This window comes from Puntigrus tetrazona, chromosome 3 (assembly GCF_018831695.1).
Source record: "Puntigrus tetrazona isolate hp1 chromosome 3, ASM1883169v1, whole genome shotgun sequence".
NCBI classification, from domain to species: Eukaryota; Metazoa; Chordata; class Actinopteri; order Cypriniformes; family Cyprinidae; genus Puntigrus; species Puntigrus tetrazona.
In genome coordinates, this window is record NC_056701.1 from 27,243,080 (window position 1) to 27,260,244 (window position 17,165).

The 17,165-nt window shown below is 37.5% G+C and overlaps 1 protein-coding gene across 2 annotated transcripts; it reads right to left on the reverse strand.

Moving 5' to 3' along the window:
* Positions 1 to 687: 687 nt before the first annotated feature.
* LOC122334835 (SEC14-like protein 1) lies at positions 688 to 13,769 on the reverse strand. 2 transcript variants are annotated; one of them, XM_043232733.1, is made up of 16 exons: positions 13,614 to 13,769; positions 13,137 to 13,221; positions 9,747 to 9,896; positions 9,128 to 9,259; positions 8,908 to 9,036; positions 6,402 to 6,591; positions 5,951 to 6,060; positions 5,515 to 5,704; positions 5,323 to 5,411; positions 4,943 to 5,013; positions 4,484 to 4,655; positions 4,045 to 4,179; positions 3,591 to 3,725; positions 1,953 to 2,204; positions 1,657 to 1,835; positions 688 to 1,574 (listed from the first exon to the last, which is right to left on the reverse strand). In XM_043232733.1, exons 2-16 carry the CDS (start codon positions 13,197 to 13,199, stop codon positions 1,469 to 1,471), a joined length of 2,103 nt encoding a protein of 700 aa, XP_043088668.1. In that variant the 5' UTR covers positions 13,200 to 13,221; positions 13,614 to 13,769; the 3' UTR covers positions 688 to 1,468. The 2 variants fall into 2 exon arrangements, with proteins under 2 accessions (XP_043088668.1, XP_043088671.1); XM_043232736.1 differs by lacking the exons at positions 8,908 to 9,036; positions 9,128 to 9,259.
* Between the last annotated feature and the right edge of the window lie 3,396 nt (positions 13,770 to 17,165).

Below are 17,165 nucleotides of genomic sequence, written 5' to 3' on the forward strand. Positions count from 1 at the left end.
ATCTTTTTTAAAACTACATAATGTAAATAACTGACTAATTGAGCACCGAGTTCCGGCTTCTTGGTTGATTTCCAACTCGATGTACAATGTATGACATAAATTGCATCATACTTTGAGTCATAGGTCAGCCAAGAATATGGAACTCAGTGTTCTAGCAGAAAATAACATGAGCCAATTATTTATGTTATCATTTTCAAACTTGAAATATTTTTGTTACAAAAACCCATCGATCCGCTTCAGAGGACTTGAGGACGCTCTTCAATCTTCATCTGGTTGTAGTCTGTCTTCTGTATTCCTGAAAGAAAGGACATCACTATCGGACGTTCCTGGCCATGCTTGGATTTTGTGGGAATTCCCTGTATTTACAACCTCATCGGATTCATCTCAAAATATTAAATAAATAATTTAAAGCTGTTGTAAAAGTTTTACTGGCATACTGTTGGCACAGTTAGCATGCTACTAACATGTCGCTAGCATGATTAGCATGTGAGTAGCATCTTTGTACTCCATTCAAAACTAAATATATATGTGGCACAAAAATAATTGTTATACTTAAATTTGCAAACTAGAACAACTAAATGCGTTTTAGTTGTGAACATTATATATATATATATATATATATATATATATATATATATATATATATATATATATATATATATACATACATACTCAAGTAGTACAATGTATTGTATTGTACATTTAATCATTTAAACAGAACTGAAGTATTACTTCAATATTTTACAAATGAATTTTTTTATTTGCAAATCCACAAATCCATACATTTGTACTCAATTCATACTTTACATTTTCTTTGGTTTCTCCAAAAAGACAAAAATAAATAAAAAACATAAACACATATTGAATAAGCATGTGTCCTGTTTTGTATCCACCGATGTCTCATATTTTATAGCAGTAAGTGAGTGTGTGTGTGTGTGTGTGTGTGTGTGTGTGTGTGTGTGCGTATGTGTGCACCTTGTATTAATCACATTCACCCACAAACATAGGAATACCAATACATTTTGACCTTGTGGGGACATTTTTTAGGTCCCAATGAGGAAACATACAGGATAAAACATTATAAAACATACAGGATTAATGTTTTTGAAAATCTAAAAATGCCAGTAGTTTCCTGTAAAGGGTAGGTTTAGGTGTAGAGCAATAACACATATAATGCCTATGGAGAGTCTCCATAAAAATAGAAACACACACAAGTTGTATAGTGTAGCTTTATGAACCACATTCAAAAATGTGCTCAACGAAACAACCGAGGCAAACAACATTTACACATTTATTTATAACAAAGTACCAAAAACTTGCATAAAATTTACAGAAAACGTAGTTTATCATGAGATAAAGTGACTGAAAAAGATTAGCACTCGTACAGATGATAGCCAGAGTTTAACGTGAACCTGTGTTTCATGATCATTCGTCATTTCCAGTGGAGCTAAAGATCTGGATGAAGGTGCTATCTGGAGACGGTTGACTCTGTCCGTGATTGGTTGGAGGAAGTGGTGGCGGCGCTGAGCAGAGAGAAACCGCTGTGACTCGACTCCAAGCTGCTCATGGAGCCCCTGTTACGCAAACACACAACAACATTCAGACCGTGTTCTTTTTAAGTTCACCGTGTTTCGCTTGAATTGTAATCACACAGACCTGAAGTCAGTGGAGTGCAGCACCTCGGTGAAATACATGACTTTGCATTTGTGTGAGGAGACCTGCAGAGAGGCCAGAACGTCATCTACGCGCGGCCGACTGGACGAAGAGCATGGCGGGCTGCTATAAAGACGCCACTGAAGGATGTAGAAGCCAGGCCAGCGCGTCACGTGAGATCCCTGATGAGACAGATGCGGAGCAAAAGAAGAGTGAAGTCTTGCCCCATCTACCGATCTTCTGAGTTTCGTAGTACACTGTGAGGCATGCTTGTTCCTGACAGGTTTCTCGAGACTCACCTGTACGCTCTCTCCCTCTCGGCAGGTCAGGGCCGTCTCCACCAGGCTGTAGTCTTGTCCGAGCATCCAGGATCTGTCGATGAGCTGGATGTTGTTCCCGGCGGGACAGCCGAGGTTGTGCGTGCTCAGACCGTCTCTTTTAATTGGCTGAGGAGCTCTCCTGGAGTGATAGATATTGAAGATCACGTCACCTTTACACACATCAAAGTCCCACGTGATGACGGACGAGACCTCCGTAATCTCTATCAGCACCTGGAAATGAAGAAAGTGAGTTATCTTTATTTCATAATTCATGACTCACAGCGCTGAGCTCCGTTCAGAATTTGATTTCAGCCAAATCACTGCATCTTGCATCATCCACCGGGAACGCTTCGGTGTAACACCGTCAGCAAATACTTTTCTTTTGAACTTTCTTCCAGGTAAGTTAAGTTAATTAAGTTATCAAAATTTCACCAGCAGGCGTCATTGACTTAGAAAAATTTGTTTCCTTCACAACTTTTCTCCGCATAAAATATATATTGTTATGGATATGTTTTATGAGAGTGAAAACATTTTGTTCTATAAAGACTTGCATGTTTATAACTTCCCATTTCCTGTAAAGAATTTCAACAAGTAGTTGAAGCTATTCCAAATGAGTTGATAAAATTAGTTAATAATCACCAATGTTTTGAGAACGATTCCAGAATTCCAGAATTAATAGTTGATGGTTTTGAAAAATGTTCTCCCCCTTTTAATAATAAAATGATTAGACAAATTTTGCAATCAAAATTTCCACCTGAAGGAAAATTCTTTTGGAATGCAATAACGACAAATTCTGTATTTTGAAGTTAAAGAGATGCATATTATATTAGAATTCTATTATAAATGTGATATATTCATAAACAGACATTTGTGGAATGCATGAAAAAGTGTAATCCATTTTTACTAGAAATGGAAGCTTTCAAAAAATCTCTAATGCAAATTAATAATCAAAAGAATGATATATTGTCAGATTTCATGGAGAAAGTGTACACACACACACACACACACACACACACACACACATATATATATATATATATATATATATATATATATATATATATATATATATATATATATATATATATATATATATATATATATATATGGCTTAAGGAAGAAATAAGACTATTTTAACTATTGTTGAGTAGTTTAATTTTTTTATATATTTTATTTTCAATATTTATATTTATTTTAGTTTTTTACTCTTACTTACTGTTATACGGTTTAAGATTGCTCCTATATTTGTGTATCTGGATTCACATTTTAATACTTTTGTAATGTTATATTTTTTTCCTAAAAAAAAAAAAAAAAAATTATAATGTTTAAAAATGCATGCATTGGCTCCAGAAGGCCTTTGTTCGTCTCTGACCCTCGTGAAAGATGTTTTATTATGTTTATGTGCACTTCAAACGCCGCCTACTGCGACGACACAGTATTTCTAAAATTTCACGCGGCAGGGTCAAAAAACAGCACTTGGTTAAGTGCCCGTCATACACCAAATGAAGAAGAACTAAACTCAGTCTTCTTATAGCCAACAGATGGCGCCATATATCAACATACAGCAAGAACTCCGCACAGCAGAAGTAAACGGTATGGTCCGTGGGTGAGCTGTACCTCGTGTGGACCTCCCTTCAGCACACTCGCGCTCTTGTAGATGGTTTCGTTCCACAGTTTAACCTCCTCGTTTTCCAGCTCCTCGGCCGTACGATACAGAGATTTGGGAACCAGACCACCCTCAGGAACGTCGCACTGAATCAAACCAGACAGACACAGCTAGATTACAGTGACATTACTTTGTTTTCATGCCTGTCTGAATAAATATCGTACAGCTACCTGTCTCCTGCAAGTATACTGTATATAGAATTTACATACTAAGTAGGCATGCCTGTTTGATACAAACCACACTGTGGTTTTCCTGATAAATATGTACACATAAAACAATATTTGAATATAATTACGCAAATAATAATTGGAGAAGGCATTTCTGGTCTAGGAGTTCCAGCTTGGTGACCCCGCTGGTTTCAGAAAGTGTCTTAAGAATGTCAGATCTCGCCAGCATCAGACTCACCAGAGCATCTCCTCCTAAGAAGTCAGGGATGAAGTCTCTGTTGATGTAGTCCACCAGACCTCCCGGACCTTGGTAGTCGTTCCCAGCATAGATGAGGAACTTCTTCCGTGTGTTTTCGTCGATGAACGGACTCACCTGATCACAGAAGGGAGTGCAGAAGAAATCAGCGGGTCATTTTTCATTAGCACTGCTAACAAAGGCCCAGGCAAGCGTGACATTTACAGAAGCCTGGCAATTAGGAAAGGCCAGGTGAGTGCAATAACGCCACGCTAACATGACATTTAACTCCGTTGGGTCAGTGTGTAGATAGAACAATTTACAGCCACTAAAGGAAGTGTGTGCTTAACTCAGTCTTTCCCAATATCATGAACTTTTTTATTAGTTAACATTGTTTTTATGTGCTAAGTGTGTAACAATGTGAAATCCTGTGTGTGTTTACCAAAGTCCAGAGCACTGGAAACACTCTGGGTGCTCTGAGTATGAGGAGACGGCCCAGTGTTTCAGGGTAGTTGGCTCCTACAAGCTCTATCGTCCTCAGCAAGGCTTTGATTCCTGGTCTCCACAGATGCCTCATATTTAACCCCTCAAGATCCACCAGACACGTCCAACAACTACAGAACACAGATAGAGAAGCAATTATTACTCAGCAGGGTGAAACACATAATATGGGTGACCACCCAGAACTGATACTTATTTACATCAGATCTATTTAGAAGTTTAGTTAACACTTTAGAATAGGGAACACTTTTGACACTTTGCTAATAAGAAACTAGTTAAGAGACCCTAAAATGAAGTTTCCAAAATTTGTAAAGTGGAGTTGGGATTGGAATCAAATTTTGAATCCATTCTTTATACCAGCTGTACATACATGACTGGTATGAGATGTCTTCATATGTACCTGATTGGTTTTCCAAATATTTTAGTGTTCTCTTCACAGTGTCTGAGACCTTCCTCGTTGATGGACAGCACCTAAAAGTTTCACCAAAGGTAAAGCGGGTCAGTGAATATAATCATTTTAGTGAATTTAGCCAAGTGAGAACCGGCTCCACTTAGTGCTTTATACAATAAAGACTTCACAGTAAAAAAACGGCACAAACAGAAAACGATTTGGGCGCATTTTATTTTAAACTTCAGTTCTTTCCGAATAAACTCCCCGCTATTACTTTTAGTTATATATTGTCATATCGCCCTGAACTAAAACGTACGGCCTTAAACATAACAGTGTGACTTTGAAACTGTGTGTTGTGAAGAGTGAAATGAAATGAGTTGAACTCTTACATGTCTCAGGAGGGTCTCTTCTCCCAGCACCCGTACTAAACCTTTCGTGTCCATTTGTCCAAGTCGAAGGATATAAAGAGGACGTCCATCTGCAAGCACGCACAAGCAAGCTAACCACGCTGGTTTCTGCTTTTTCGATATCGATCACACGTATTAAACACACGTCAAATGAAACAAATAGTAGAGACAGACCTTTGTCGTGGTGGTGCCAGCCTCCTGTGTAGTAGTCCTGCAGGAGCTGTGGACACTGCCAAGTGTCCAACAGGAAGTCTATCTGATGCTGCTTCCTCCATGTGAGCGTCTGGCACAAAGCCTCTTTGGCCTTTTCCAGATTAAAGTCCCGTGAGCGCAGGAAACGCAGCACATGCTGGTCTTTAGGGATCTAATGGGAATAATATATATTAAAGAAATAATTTCTAAATTATAGAGCGTTTGTGTTTTTGAAACCTATTCTAGTACTCCATTCTTCAGTGTCACATGATCCTTCAGAAACGCGTCTAATATGCTGATTTACCGAACAGGAAACACTTTAAGTTACGTATAGAATGTTTTTGTGACGTTTGGTGAATTTAACGCATCTTTGCTTAATAAACACATTAAATGCTTTCATTTTGGAATTTGCTCTTACCTTGCCTTTGTGTGTTTCCTGCAGCCACTGTCGTAGTCGAATGAGACAGCTCTCTTGGAATGGGGTCAGTTTTCCCAGATAGCGGGAGATGTAGTCTGCGTCTAACTTGTCTGTGACAGACACACAACCACCAGACAGTTGAGAAACCTGTCAGGGATCATTGACTTCTAAAACATAGAGTCTATTTGTTATGCTTGGTGCATACTGGAATTAGCTTAGCAACATGCTAACACAGATCTATTTGGAAATCAATAATGATTCGACTACCCTGCGTGTTTTTTGCAAGAGCTGCAAACAAGTCATAATAACCTAAGAGCTTTTTTTCAGGGTGCAGAACTGCTTTTGAAAGGCAAGAGACAGCAAATATAGCTCACTAGATTTTGTTGATGTGCAATATCTTTTCATTCCTCCTCCACATTATTATATTTATGAGTACTATGATTCATCTCACCATCCGGAGAGCCTGGCAGGACGTCCGTGGAGCCGAGGTGAGCTCTGCTGCTGCATGCTGGGATAGCTCTGGCTGAGCTGACAGGCAGGGCGTGACACGGGGCGGGGGTAGGAGGAGGTGCCCAGCGGGGCATGTGGGTGATTCCCTCCTCCTCCAGTTGTTTGAGATGAAATTCAATAATCTCTTTTCCCTGTGGAGAAAGAGAGCGAGACAAACAGAGAGTGATACCAGAGTTTACACAAATGAAACAAGCAAACATTGGCTTTAGGTACACAGACAGATGAAGATACTCTTACACGCAAGTCATAATAACGGCAAAACAGATCCTCATAAACATGAAGGAAGCAGGAAGAGGAGCCTTGAAAATAAAACGGTAAGATGCTTGGCAGGCCAGTCACTGACTGTCTGGATGAAGTAAACATTTGTTCAGTGAAAAAATAATAAAAGAGGAATGTTTCAGATGTTTTAGTCTTAATGTTTACTTGTTCGAGAAACAAGTGATTCAAGTGACAAAATTTTGAAATGATTATTGAAAGGATTTTTTTGAAATGCATTTGCCATTCTTTTTTTTCCTTACTGCTATTTACTTGCAAAAGTTTTACAGTGATGGAAATAGATAATACTAGAGTTGTTTTAGCCCATTCTTGAAAATGGCTTCAGCTCTTTAGAATGAGTTGGGCAGGTCATTTTAAATGTAAGGAATAGGCTTAGTGATAGCGGGTCGTTAAATTATTAGAAAAATAATGCACACGGGGCAGATAGAATGTGTGCTTGCTGTATATAATAACATTATAAAACATAATTTTATTGCAAAACATGGAAACAAGCTGTTGTTTTATCATATTGAATACTATATTTATTGTGTCATTGTGAGTTTTGGTTATTTTGCTGTTTCAAGACCTTTGTAATTGTAGAAACCATTTGGCTGGGGTGACATTATATACCATACTATACTATATAATATATATAGGGGTTGGACAATGAAACTGAAACACTGGCCAATTTAGTGTTGGAGGTTTCATGGCTAAATTTGAGCAGCCTGGTGGCCAATCTTCATTGATTGCACATTCCACCAGTAAGAGCAGAGTGTGAAGGTTTAATAAGCAAAGTAATAGCACAGTTTTGCTTAAAATATTGCAACATTATGGGTGATATATCAGAGGACAAATTGTTGGTGCATGTCTTGCTGGCGCATCTGTGGCCCAGACAGCAAGTCTTTGTGATGTATCAAGAGCCACGGTATCCAGGGTAATATCAGCATGCCACCAAGAAGGACAAACCACATCCAAAAAGAGTAACTGTGGATGCAAGAAGAAGCTGTCTGAAAGGGATGTCCGGGATGTCCAAAAAATATAAAACCACAGCTGCCCAGCTGATGCGGAATTTCCACCTAAATGGTCCGTTGGGAGCTGCACAGGGTCAATATACATGACCGGGCTGCTATAGTCAGAACTTTGGTCACTTGTGCCAATGCCAACCATCGGTTTAAATGGTGCCAGCAACGAAACTATTGGGCTGGGGACGATGAAAAACATGTATTCACTCTGATGAGTTCACAGTCATGGAGATTTACGGTCTGGAGAAGCACCAAAGAAGCGTACAACCCAGACTGTTGCATGCCCAGAGTAAAGCATTGGGGTGGATCAGTGATGGTTTGGGCTGCAATATCATGACATTCCCTACGCCCAGTACAGCCAAGGACTACCAAACCATTCTGGAGGACCATGTGCACCCAATGGTTCAAACATTGTATACTGAAGGTGGTGCAGTGTATCAGGATGATAATGCACCAATACACACATCAAGACTGGTGACAGAGTGGTTTGCTGAAGTCGAACATCTCCCATGGCACCAGATCTAAATATTATTGAGCCACTTTGGGGTGTTTTGGAGTAGTCAGTCAGGAAACGTTTTCCTCCACCAGCGTCACATACTTATCTGGCCACTACCTATCTGTCATTCCCAAGACCAATTAATGCTGTACTGGCCGCAAAAGGAGGCTCTACACCATACTAATGAATTATTGTGGTCTAAAACTTATATATATATATAGAAAGGGAATGAGAATGGAATACCTTTGTGAAAAAAACACACAAGCTTTAAGAATGAATGCAAAGTTTCCCAGTGGATTGCAAAAGTTTTGCAAGCGAACGCTTATTTACTTGTTCTTGACAAAACTATTAAAGTTGCCCAGATAACATTCTTTTTTTCTTGTTTTTTACAGAGACCCTGAAAGGTCAGGGTAATGGAACATAATAAGATACAACTCTTTCGCTTGCGCAAGTTTTGCATTCCTCTCACAAAATGTTTTGCAAGCAAACACAGAAGTGCTGAGGGAAATACTACAGGACTTCATTCCATATACACTGTTTCTTAAAGAATGCAATACTTTTCAGAACAAAAGTGTGAGATGCTACACATCGCAGACCAGGAGAAAGTTGAGGGGTGGACTTCAAGGTTAAAATCAAAGAGATGTGACAAAAAAGTCACATGCAGACACGCACACCTTTTTAATACTGGTGGCGTACTGCTTCATTGCAATCTTCTCTGCTGTGCTCTCAAATCCGAAAAAGGATTTAATGTCCATGCTGGCAGACTGCTCAAAACAGGTCCAGTCTTCATTCTCTGGGTGAACCTGAAGAGGGAACGCAGAAACATCAGGATCCCTCATAAACCAGCTAACTCATGAACCTGTCCATAAGTGAGAGAGAAACATGGCTTCAGACCGTGTAGCAGCAGTGCTCAAAGACGTTGACTCTGCTGGAGAAGGACTCGTTGTAGGCCTCGATGTGCAGAGTTCTCTCTCTTCGGTTCAAAGAGTTCTTCTGGATGAAATACATGTACTCCACTCCTGCTATCTGAACACATATTCATGACATAATCACCACAACATGCCTAATACTGGTACTTATTGGTTTAATCACATGCATTCACGCCATCTCGTGTTGTCTCAAACCCAAGACTTCTGTTTCTTCTTCAGAATAAAAATGAAGTTGAATTAAAGGGTTACTCCACCCCAAAATGAAAATTGTTATTAATCATTAACCAACCTGTCAGTCCAAACTTGTTTTTGGAACATGATTTAAAATATTGGGGGTAAAAATCGAGAGTCTTGTGACTGTCCCATTGACTGCCAAGTCTTAAAGAATATCGCTGTACGCAAATAACGAATGCTGTTCTGTGAAATTTATGCCTTGATTTTGACCCGGTTTTCATCCCAAAAATTTTTAACTGCCTTCTTAAGACAAACAAAGCTTTATGGGTTTAGAACGACATGGAGATAAGTCATTAATGTTTTTTTTTACTGGTATAACTCTTTAATATGCCATTTTGAACTTATAATACCCTCTTTAGAAGCCTAGGAGCATCAACGTCCACGGTACATCGGCGCTCAATCACTTGGGTCGCCTCGTCTTCACTATGACACTCACTGATGATCATACTACTCACAAACATGGGTATCAGAGGACAGTTTGGGAATCTTCTCTCATAGGCCTATGGAAAAAAAGAAAAAGGGTCAGAGAACTTGAGAAATGTAACAGTACACATCTGTTTTTTTAACCTTCTGTAACTGACCCTCATATAGCTTATGTGTGTTCTTGAAAACAGAGCACAGGTCTTGTGATATGTTATTGTTTTAGTTGACCTAGCAGCTCATGTGACCCGATTACCAAGTACAGTATGTCACATGAAGCCTTAAGTCCGCTCTACGAACTAACCACAGGTAGGCCTGTCAATATTTACTCCCTAATCTCTACCTTTTAAAGTCACAGGACGTAGGTTAAAACATATTCAAATGATCTGTGCTGAAAGGTTTGCATATTGTTAAATTTGAAAATATTCATCCTTCCAGAACCTATTTCCATTGTGCTCTGTTTAGTTTAGTTTAGTGTCACATTACGCACGTTTAAAAAGTCTACGTCAGTGCATTAACCAAATATGCCGTGCAGTGAATGAGCTCTTTCCAGCGTATTTGTTTTAGGATGTGTTCTCTGCTCTTCCAGAGAGAGAGAGAGAGAGAGAGAGAGAAAGAGTCACGTTGATTAAATAGCAACAAGATCCTGCTAAAAGTCAAACAACATTATATACACACACACGTGCAAAATGTAAATGGTCTATAGTATGTTTTCAGAATAAATAAAGTGCTTAAATGGCATGAACACAGAATATATTATAGATTTAAGACGCTGGATACTATTCCATACAGTGTTGTTTACTGAACATCCTGATTAATAAAGTAGGTCGTATACATCTGCAAACGGAATATGGTACGCAAATATGTGCTTTATGCTAAAAACATGGTAGCCTCTTCAAAACGACAGCGATCTCCTGACCTTTGTCTAAAATCGATAAAGTGATGATGCCCATAGACGTCATCCATTAAAGCGATTGATAAATGTTTTCTCCGGACTATACACAATAACACAGTTTATGTAAGAGATGAAGCATTATATATTAATTTCTGCTTTCAGAAACAAACAAAAAAGCCTACAGCAGCCATTTGTGAGAAGCAAATGTACAAACAAAAAACACTAATATTCTTATTGTTCACCGGATTTCAGTAGAATTGTATTGCAACTGAACTGAATTATGACTAAATATCACATTTGCACAATTTACAGAAATATGGTCATTTTCATTTCAGATTTGAATACACTTTCTTTTTAATGAATTCAAATAAATGTATATTCCGTTTTTTTTTATTTCTTACGTATTTATGTACTTTTTGATGCTGTCAAATGATTAATCGCAATTAATCACATTCAAAAGGCGTTTTAGTTTACGTACAATATGTGTTTGTACTGTATGTATTTATTACGTATATATATAAAAACACAAATGTTATGTATAATATAAATTATGTGAATGTACATATATGCATGTCAATATATGCAAATATAAAAATTATATATATACAATACGCATGTGCATGTGTGTGTGTGTATAATACAGATATATGTATTATATTATGTAAACAAAAACTTAATTAATCATGATAACAGCATGTCTTTTCGTGAGACCAGTTTCATCCAAATGCCATGCAAACTGAATGCCAAATGCCGTCATGAAGATCTATAACAAACCCTGAAGTTTCTCCTATATAAAATATATCTAACATTGTGCGCAACAAGCCTTTTGTAAAACCCAAACCTCTTCCACAGCTGTTTCATAAACACAATAACACCGTAAGCCTTTGTGACATAAACCCCAGAGGAGCTTTGATCTGACAGAGCGCTGGCCCATGCTCGCTACACTGTGACGTCGAACTGTGCACTCAGCAAATCTCAAAAAACCAATACACAATAATAACGTTGATAAGAGCGAGTGATTAGCGCTTTCTCCAGGGGAAATGATGTCGTTGTGTGGGTTGAGGGGATCGATGCGTTGTGAACTGTAACCTAATTACCCCGCCGATCAGTCACAATGCTTAGATCTGCCAGAATTAATATGCAATAGATTCACTCCAGACGTAAAATACAGGGACACGATTATTATATGACCCAGAGAGCTATTTTTAGCACCCTACATATGATAAAACTCTATCTATCATATCTAGCGTCTTATCTTTGACACTCGCTTTGATATTGAATTACCTAATCAAGTGACAAAACTGTACGGTTTAAAGGTTTAAAAGTTAAAAGAGTTAAAAGAGTCAAATTAAAGTATGAAAAGACATGCATTTATGTCAAACTTAAGTACGTCATAAACACTTAGGTTAACACCTAGTTAAACACCTTAAGTGCATCATGACACCTTCCCTTTTCATTTAATGCAACTAACAGTCAGTGATGTGTCTGGAAACATTTCATTAAATTTACACTCAAGTTTATTCTTGCAAAGTACGTTATATCTGTAATACATAGTCTAATGTATTTTCACGTGGGATCTCGGGTGACAGTACAGCGAGTGTTAATGACCGTATAAAGGGTGTGAGGGCTGTAAAGGATTTGAGCGTGTATTGAAGCACTGATGTAAAGTGTCTTATCAGCTTTATCGGGTGATGTGGAGATATTTTCTAAAAATGTTGGTTTTGCATAAGAGGCGGTGCAGACATACATTGAAAAATTATTTTCTTATCACTGTTCATTGAAAAAAAAAAAATTCACTCAAAAACGTACGTTGCAGTGATTTTAACATACTGTAAAATATTGCTAAAAATGTTTTCTATAAGCAATATAACAGTGAATGTTAGTATTGTTTTAGCAGTATTACTTTTGAACATGCTTGAAACCATGAAGGTTAAATAAAAAATAAAATTCAATTAGCAGTTTGTCTTTAAACGTTTCCTGAATTTCGACGGTTCCGTGCTGTTATAATCCGCTATTAATATATATGTAAATAGCATGGCTGTATTGACCAGTGAGAAATAAGGATGTTAACTATCCATTTTATAATGCTGATAATACATGAAACGCAGTTCAGTTCCAACCATAAACGCTATTAACGCAATAAAGCAATAGAGACTTGTGCTCTGCGGTGTTAAAGATTTACCCATGTTTGAGCTGACAACCCGTTTAACAGTTTAGTGAACTCTAGAGCAAAGCCGCTTTGAGACAGAGTACAGCTGACTAGACGAACTTTGAGAACATTACGAAACAAACATAACTCTACAGTGATTCTTCATTGTTTCGACTATGCAGGTATAATTTAAAAAGCCAAACCTGGAAAACAATTGAAAATGATTAACCGACTTAAATATGATTTGGCATGCATACTCGATTTTTAAAAACTCACCGCCATTATGAGCTCAAAAGGGTACTTGTAAACCCTCACGGGGGACTGATATTTCTGCACCATCTCTGCACCTCAAATGAAAAGCCTTAAAAAGAAATCAAATAAAATTAGTCGACAGAACTAGAGAAACAGAATTGATCCAACAGCATAAAGCTGTCATCGCCGTGCATTATCTGTTATTATATCTTCAGGCTGGTTAAATATTATATGTTTCGTTATAGGCACTACAGTATCTCCAGCGGAAAAAAGTTATTCTTTAATGCAGTCAATATCTAAGTGCATGAATGTTTAAGAGTTTCAAAAGTGATCGCTATGACTCTAAAGAGGCCTGCGGTCTTTATTCATTCTTCGTATTCATTGTTGTTCACCAGCATAGGTCGTTTAAATCAAACACGAATGAAGCTACCTGTAAACGGAGACTGGCTCCAAAGCAATCATAAGGTAAATGTTTAGGACAGCTGTGAAATGAACTCTTACCCCTTATCTATGAAGTAAAAGGCGCAGAGAATGTAGCTGAATGGAAGTCTTGATGAACCCTGATGTGAAATACTAAGAGTCCAGTCTGGGCTGCTTTAGTTATTCTGCTCCATTCTGCCGGGGAAGTGAAAGCCGTGCTTGTGTCAGATGAGGTTACATAACCCACGTCACTCACACAAACTCCTCCTCTAAACTCCAGACCAGTCCAGGCCAGTTTAGTCAGAAGTAACTAATAGTTGTCGGTTACATTCATATGTTGCATAAATTGATTTGACAAGTATTTGGGAGTGTTTGTACAATAAACATCAAAATTTACTAAAAAAAGAAGTTTCTTTTAATGTTCTTTAATGATCAGCTTTGGTGACCGCTTGGCAAAGATTTGACTAAGGTTTTCCGAGTGATTGCTTAGGTGCTAAATATGGTTATCAGGATAGATAGATAGATAGATAGATAGATAGATAGATAGATAGATAGATAGATAGATAGATAGATAGACAGATAGATAGATAGATAGATAGATAGATAGATAGATAGATAGATAGATAGATAGATAGATAGATAGATAGATAGATAGATAGATAGAACTAATTGCAACCCTAAAGTTTCTGTGAAGAGTAATATTTCTGTAAGACTAGGGACAGGAAAAAACACAGTTATTACCCTTGTGCCTGTATTTTTAACCATAGTGAATGCATACTATTGTCTATGAAAGAGCTGGTGATTTTTCTGGACTGAAAAATTGGACTGCTGACAGCCCCCCACCCAACCTCCTCCACTTCAAAAAATCCCATCTGCGTCCAAGATATAGACAGACCGTGTTAAACTAGATTACCATCAACACGTAACATTTAACCCAGTTTAGTGTACTTTTACTATAGTTTACTATACTTTTATAAGTATAGTATAAATCAGTACCTGTGTTTGTTCGGCTCACTTACAGTATTGTTTTTGTATTTCAAATTTGAGTAGCAATCACAGTTACCCAGAAGATGGTGCTGTTGCCTTTAAAAAAAAAAAAAATAAATTAAAAAAAAACTGAGCTAGACTGCCTGCCTCTACTGTCATCCACGTCAAGAGTGGGTCTATCTATCTATCTATCTATCTATCTATCTTGATAACTATGTTTACCGAATAAGCAATCACTCATACAACATTTTAAATGAATCACTGTCAAGCAGTCATCCCAACTGGACTTTATAGTAAAAGATGCGTGAGAAGTTGTTATTTAGTTATTTTGGATATGTGGAGGACGATGACTGTGGCATTGTGGGAGCCGCAGCAGTGAATCTATGTCTGAACATGAGTGTGGGTGGGAAGAAGAGGAGGTGAATGATAGAAGTGAATGTGGGAAAAAGAGGAAGAGGTGGCCAGACACATGGGACAGGAACATTCCACGGTAGGACGTTGTTTTGTAAAGACATGTTATGGTTGCGAGGGATTTAGAGGAGGTGTTGAAGAAGATTCGAAACTGGGATATTGTCCTTGCTGCAGGTAGACTTGACTGGAGACGGCATATTTATCATGCACAGTTATAGAGCAATTACTGGCTAATCTAAAGGACAGTTCACACAAACACCAGCAACTAACTGATTACATAACGACACTTCTTAGACTGTCCGCTGCTTTTTGTCTAAAGCTGATGTTGCAGTGTGAGCTACACTTAAAAAAAAATCAAACAATTTATTTTATATCTAATCAAACTTCAGTAAAACATCTGTGCATTGTTAATTAATTGAGCAAAGTTTAACAGTAAAACATTTGAAGGATAATCTAAAGCGTCTGTTCAACTTCTGAACATCTACAAGTCTTAAAATGATTTGCATACCGAGGGTTGCCTTAAAACATCAAACATTTTTACATGTCTTTTATGCTGCATAAATGGATGCGTGCACAGAAAGATGGATGAATGCATTCAGTTGTCTGTAAGTAATTTACAACATCAACACGAATTCAGTAAATGCTGTAGCATTTACATTTTTAAAAAAATAAAAACTAAGACTTTCAAATCACATCATTTTATTCACAATAGAAAATAGAGAACATAACAAATATTTAAACTGAGAAATGTTACACTTTTATCCACTAAATGATCTCGCCAACTACAGGTCAACTAAAAAGGTTGGGTAAAAAAGAGCTGACAAAAGCAAGACATTTAAAAAAAAAAGATTCAGCTGGGAGAACATCTAGCAAATGATTCAGTTAATTAACATCAGCTTTGTAATATGATTAATGCATGTCTTAGAGAATTAGAGTTTTTTGCAATTAAAGATGGGAAAAGGCTCTCAAATTTGTGAAACATTGCGTAAAACAAAGTTAAAGATTCAGAGAAACTGGAGAAATTGCTGTGCGTAAGGGATAAGCACGAAGACTTTGGTTGGTCTTCGGGCCTCACATGGCTTTGCATCACTCATCAGCATGATTCTGTCATTGACATTGCTAAATGGGCCCAGGAATACTTCCAGAAACCACTATCGGTAAACACAATTTGCAAAGGTTTGTCAGATTTCTCACTTTAAACATCCATGTTCTGTTGTGATTAAAATATTGCCTCATATGATATAGAATTATATACATTTTTATCTGATTAAAATGTAAAAAATGCACGTCTACCGACTCAACTACATCTCAACTCTCACTGGGGTATCATTAAGCATTAAGGTTACGATTATAGGGTTAGCGGAATTACATTTGTCTGCTGGTTGAACATCTAAATAAAGCATTAGCAGATATTAATCAGGCAGTCAACTAATACTCTAATGACTACTTGCTGACTTATTGCTACATTACTTACAGCAAACAATGTCTAATTGGTACTATCACTGTAAACTTGCTATTTATTGTTTAATCCTTTTAGGATTACAGTAGCATGCAAAGGTTTTATGGCAACTGTGTAAACATAGTAAACATTACATGGTACAATACAATGGATAATACAATATCACCAATGTGCTTTTTTGTAAGAAAACAAACGCAATCTTACACAGTCACAGACTTTTAGTATCAACACCTTTCCCCTTGTAGGTGTACAATGTCTGTCTCTTCTGAATGATTCTGCATTCAGATTTTTCGCTCATTTATCTTTCTCTCGGTTTACTTCGTCACAGCTGAAAAGACATATGAATATTCAGGAAGGGGATAAGTCATAGGAACAGCTGGCGTCGGAAATGGAAAGCGATTTCTAGACCCGCGCTGTCAGTGATAAAACAAGAAAAAATGTTGTGAGCACAGAGAAATTCATCTGAAATCCTTGTTCTGTGCAAACACAGATGTTTTTGTAAACATCAGATCTATGACAGCAAACATACTGAATCTCAGACTTTAAATACTGTTGACAGTTCAGGTGCAAAAATCTGATTGGATGAGTCGAACGAATTGAGTCAAACATTATCATGGATCCAGAGGCAATATCTCTTTTGGCTTTTGGAATTATTGCAGAAAAATATGCTCTGTGTTCAACAAAATGTTAATAATTTTGTTCAACATGGTAATATTTGCAACGCAAATGTATGAGTTTAAAAGATAAGCTATAAGCAAACTATATAGCTGTGTGAC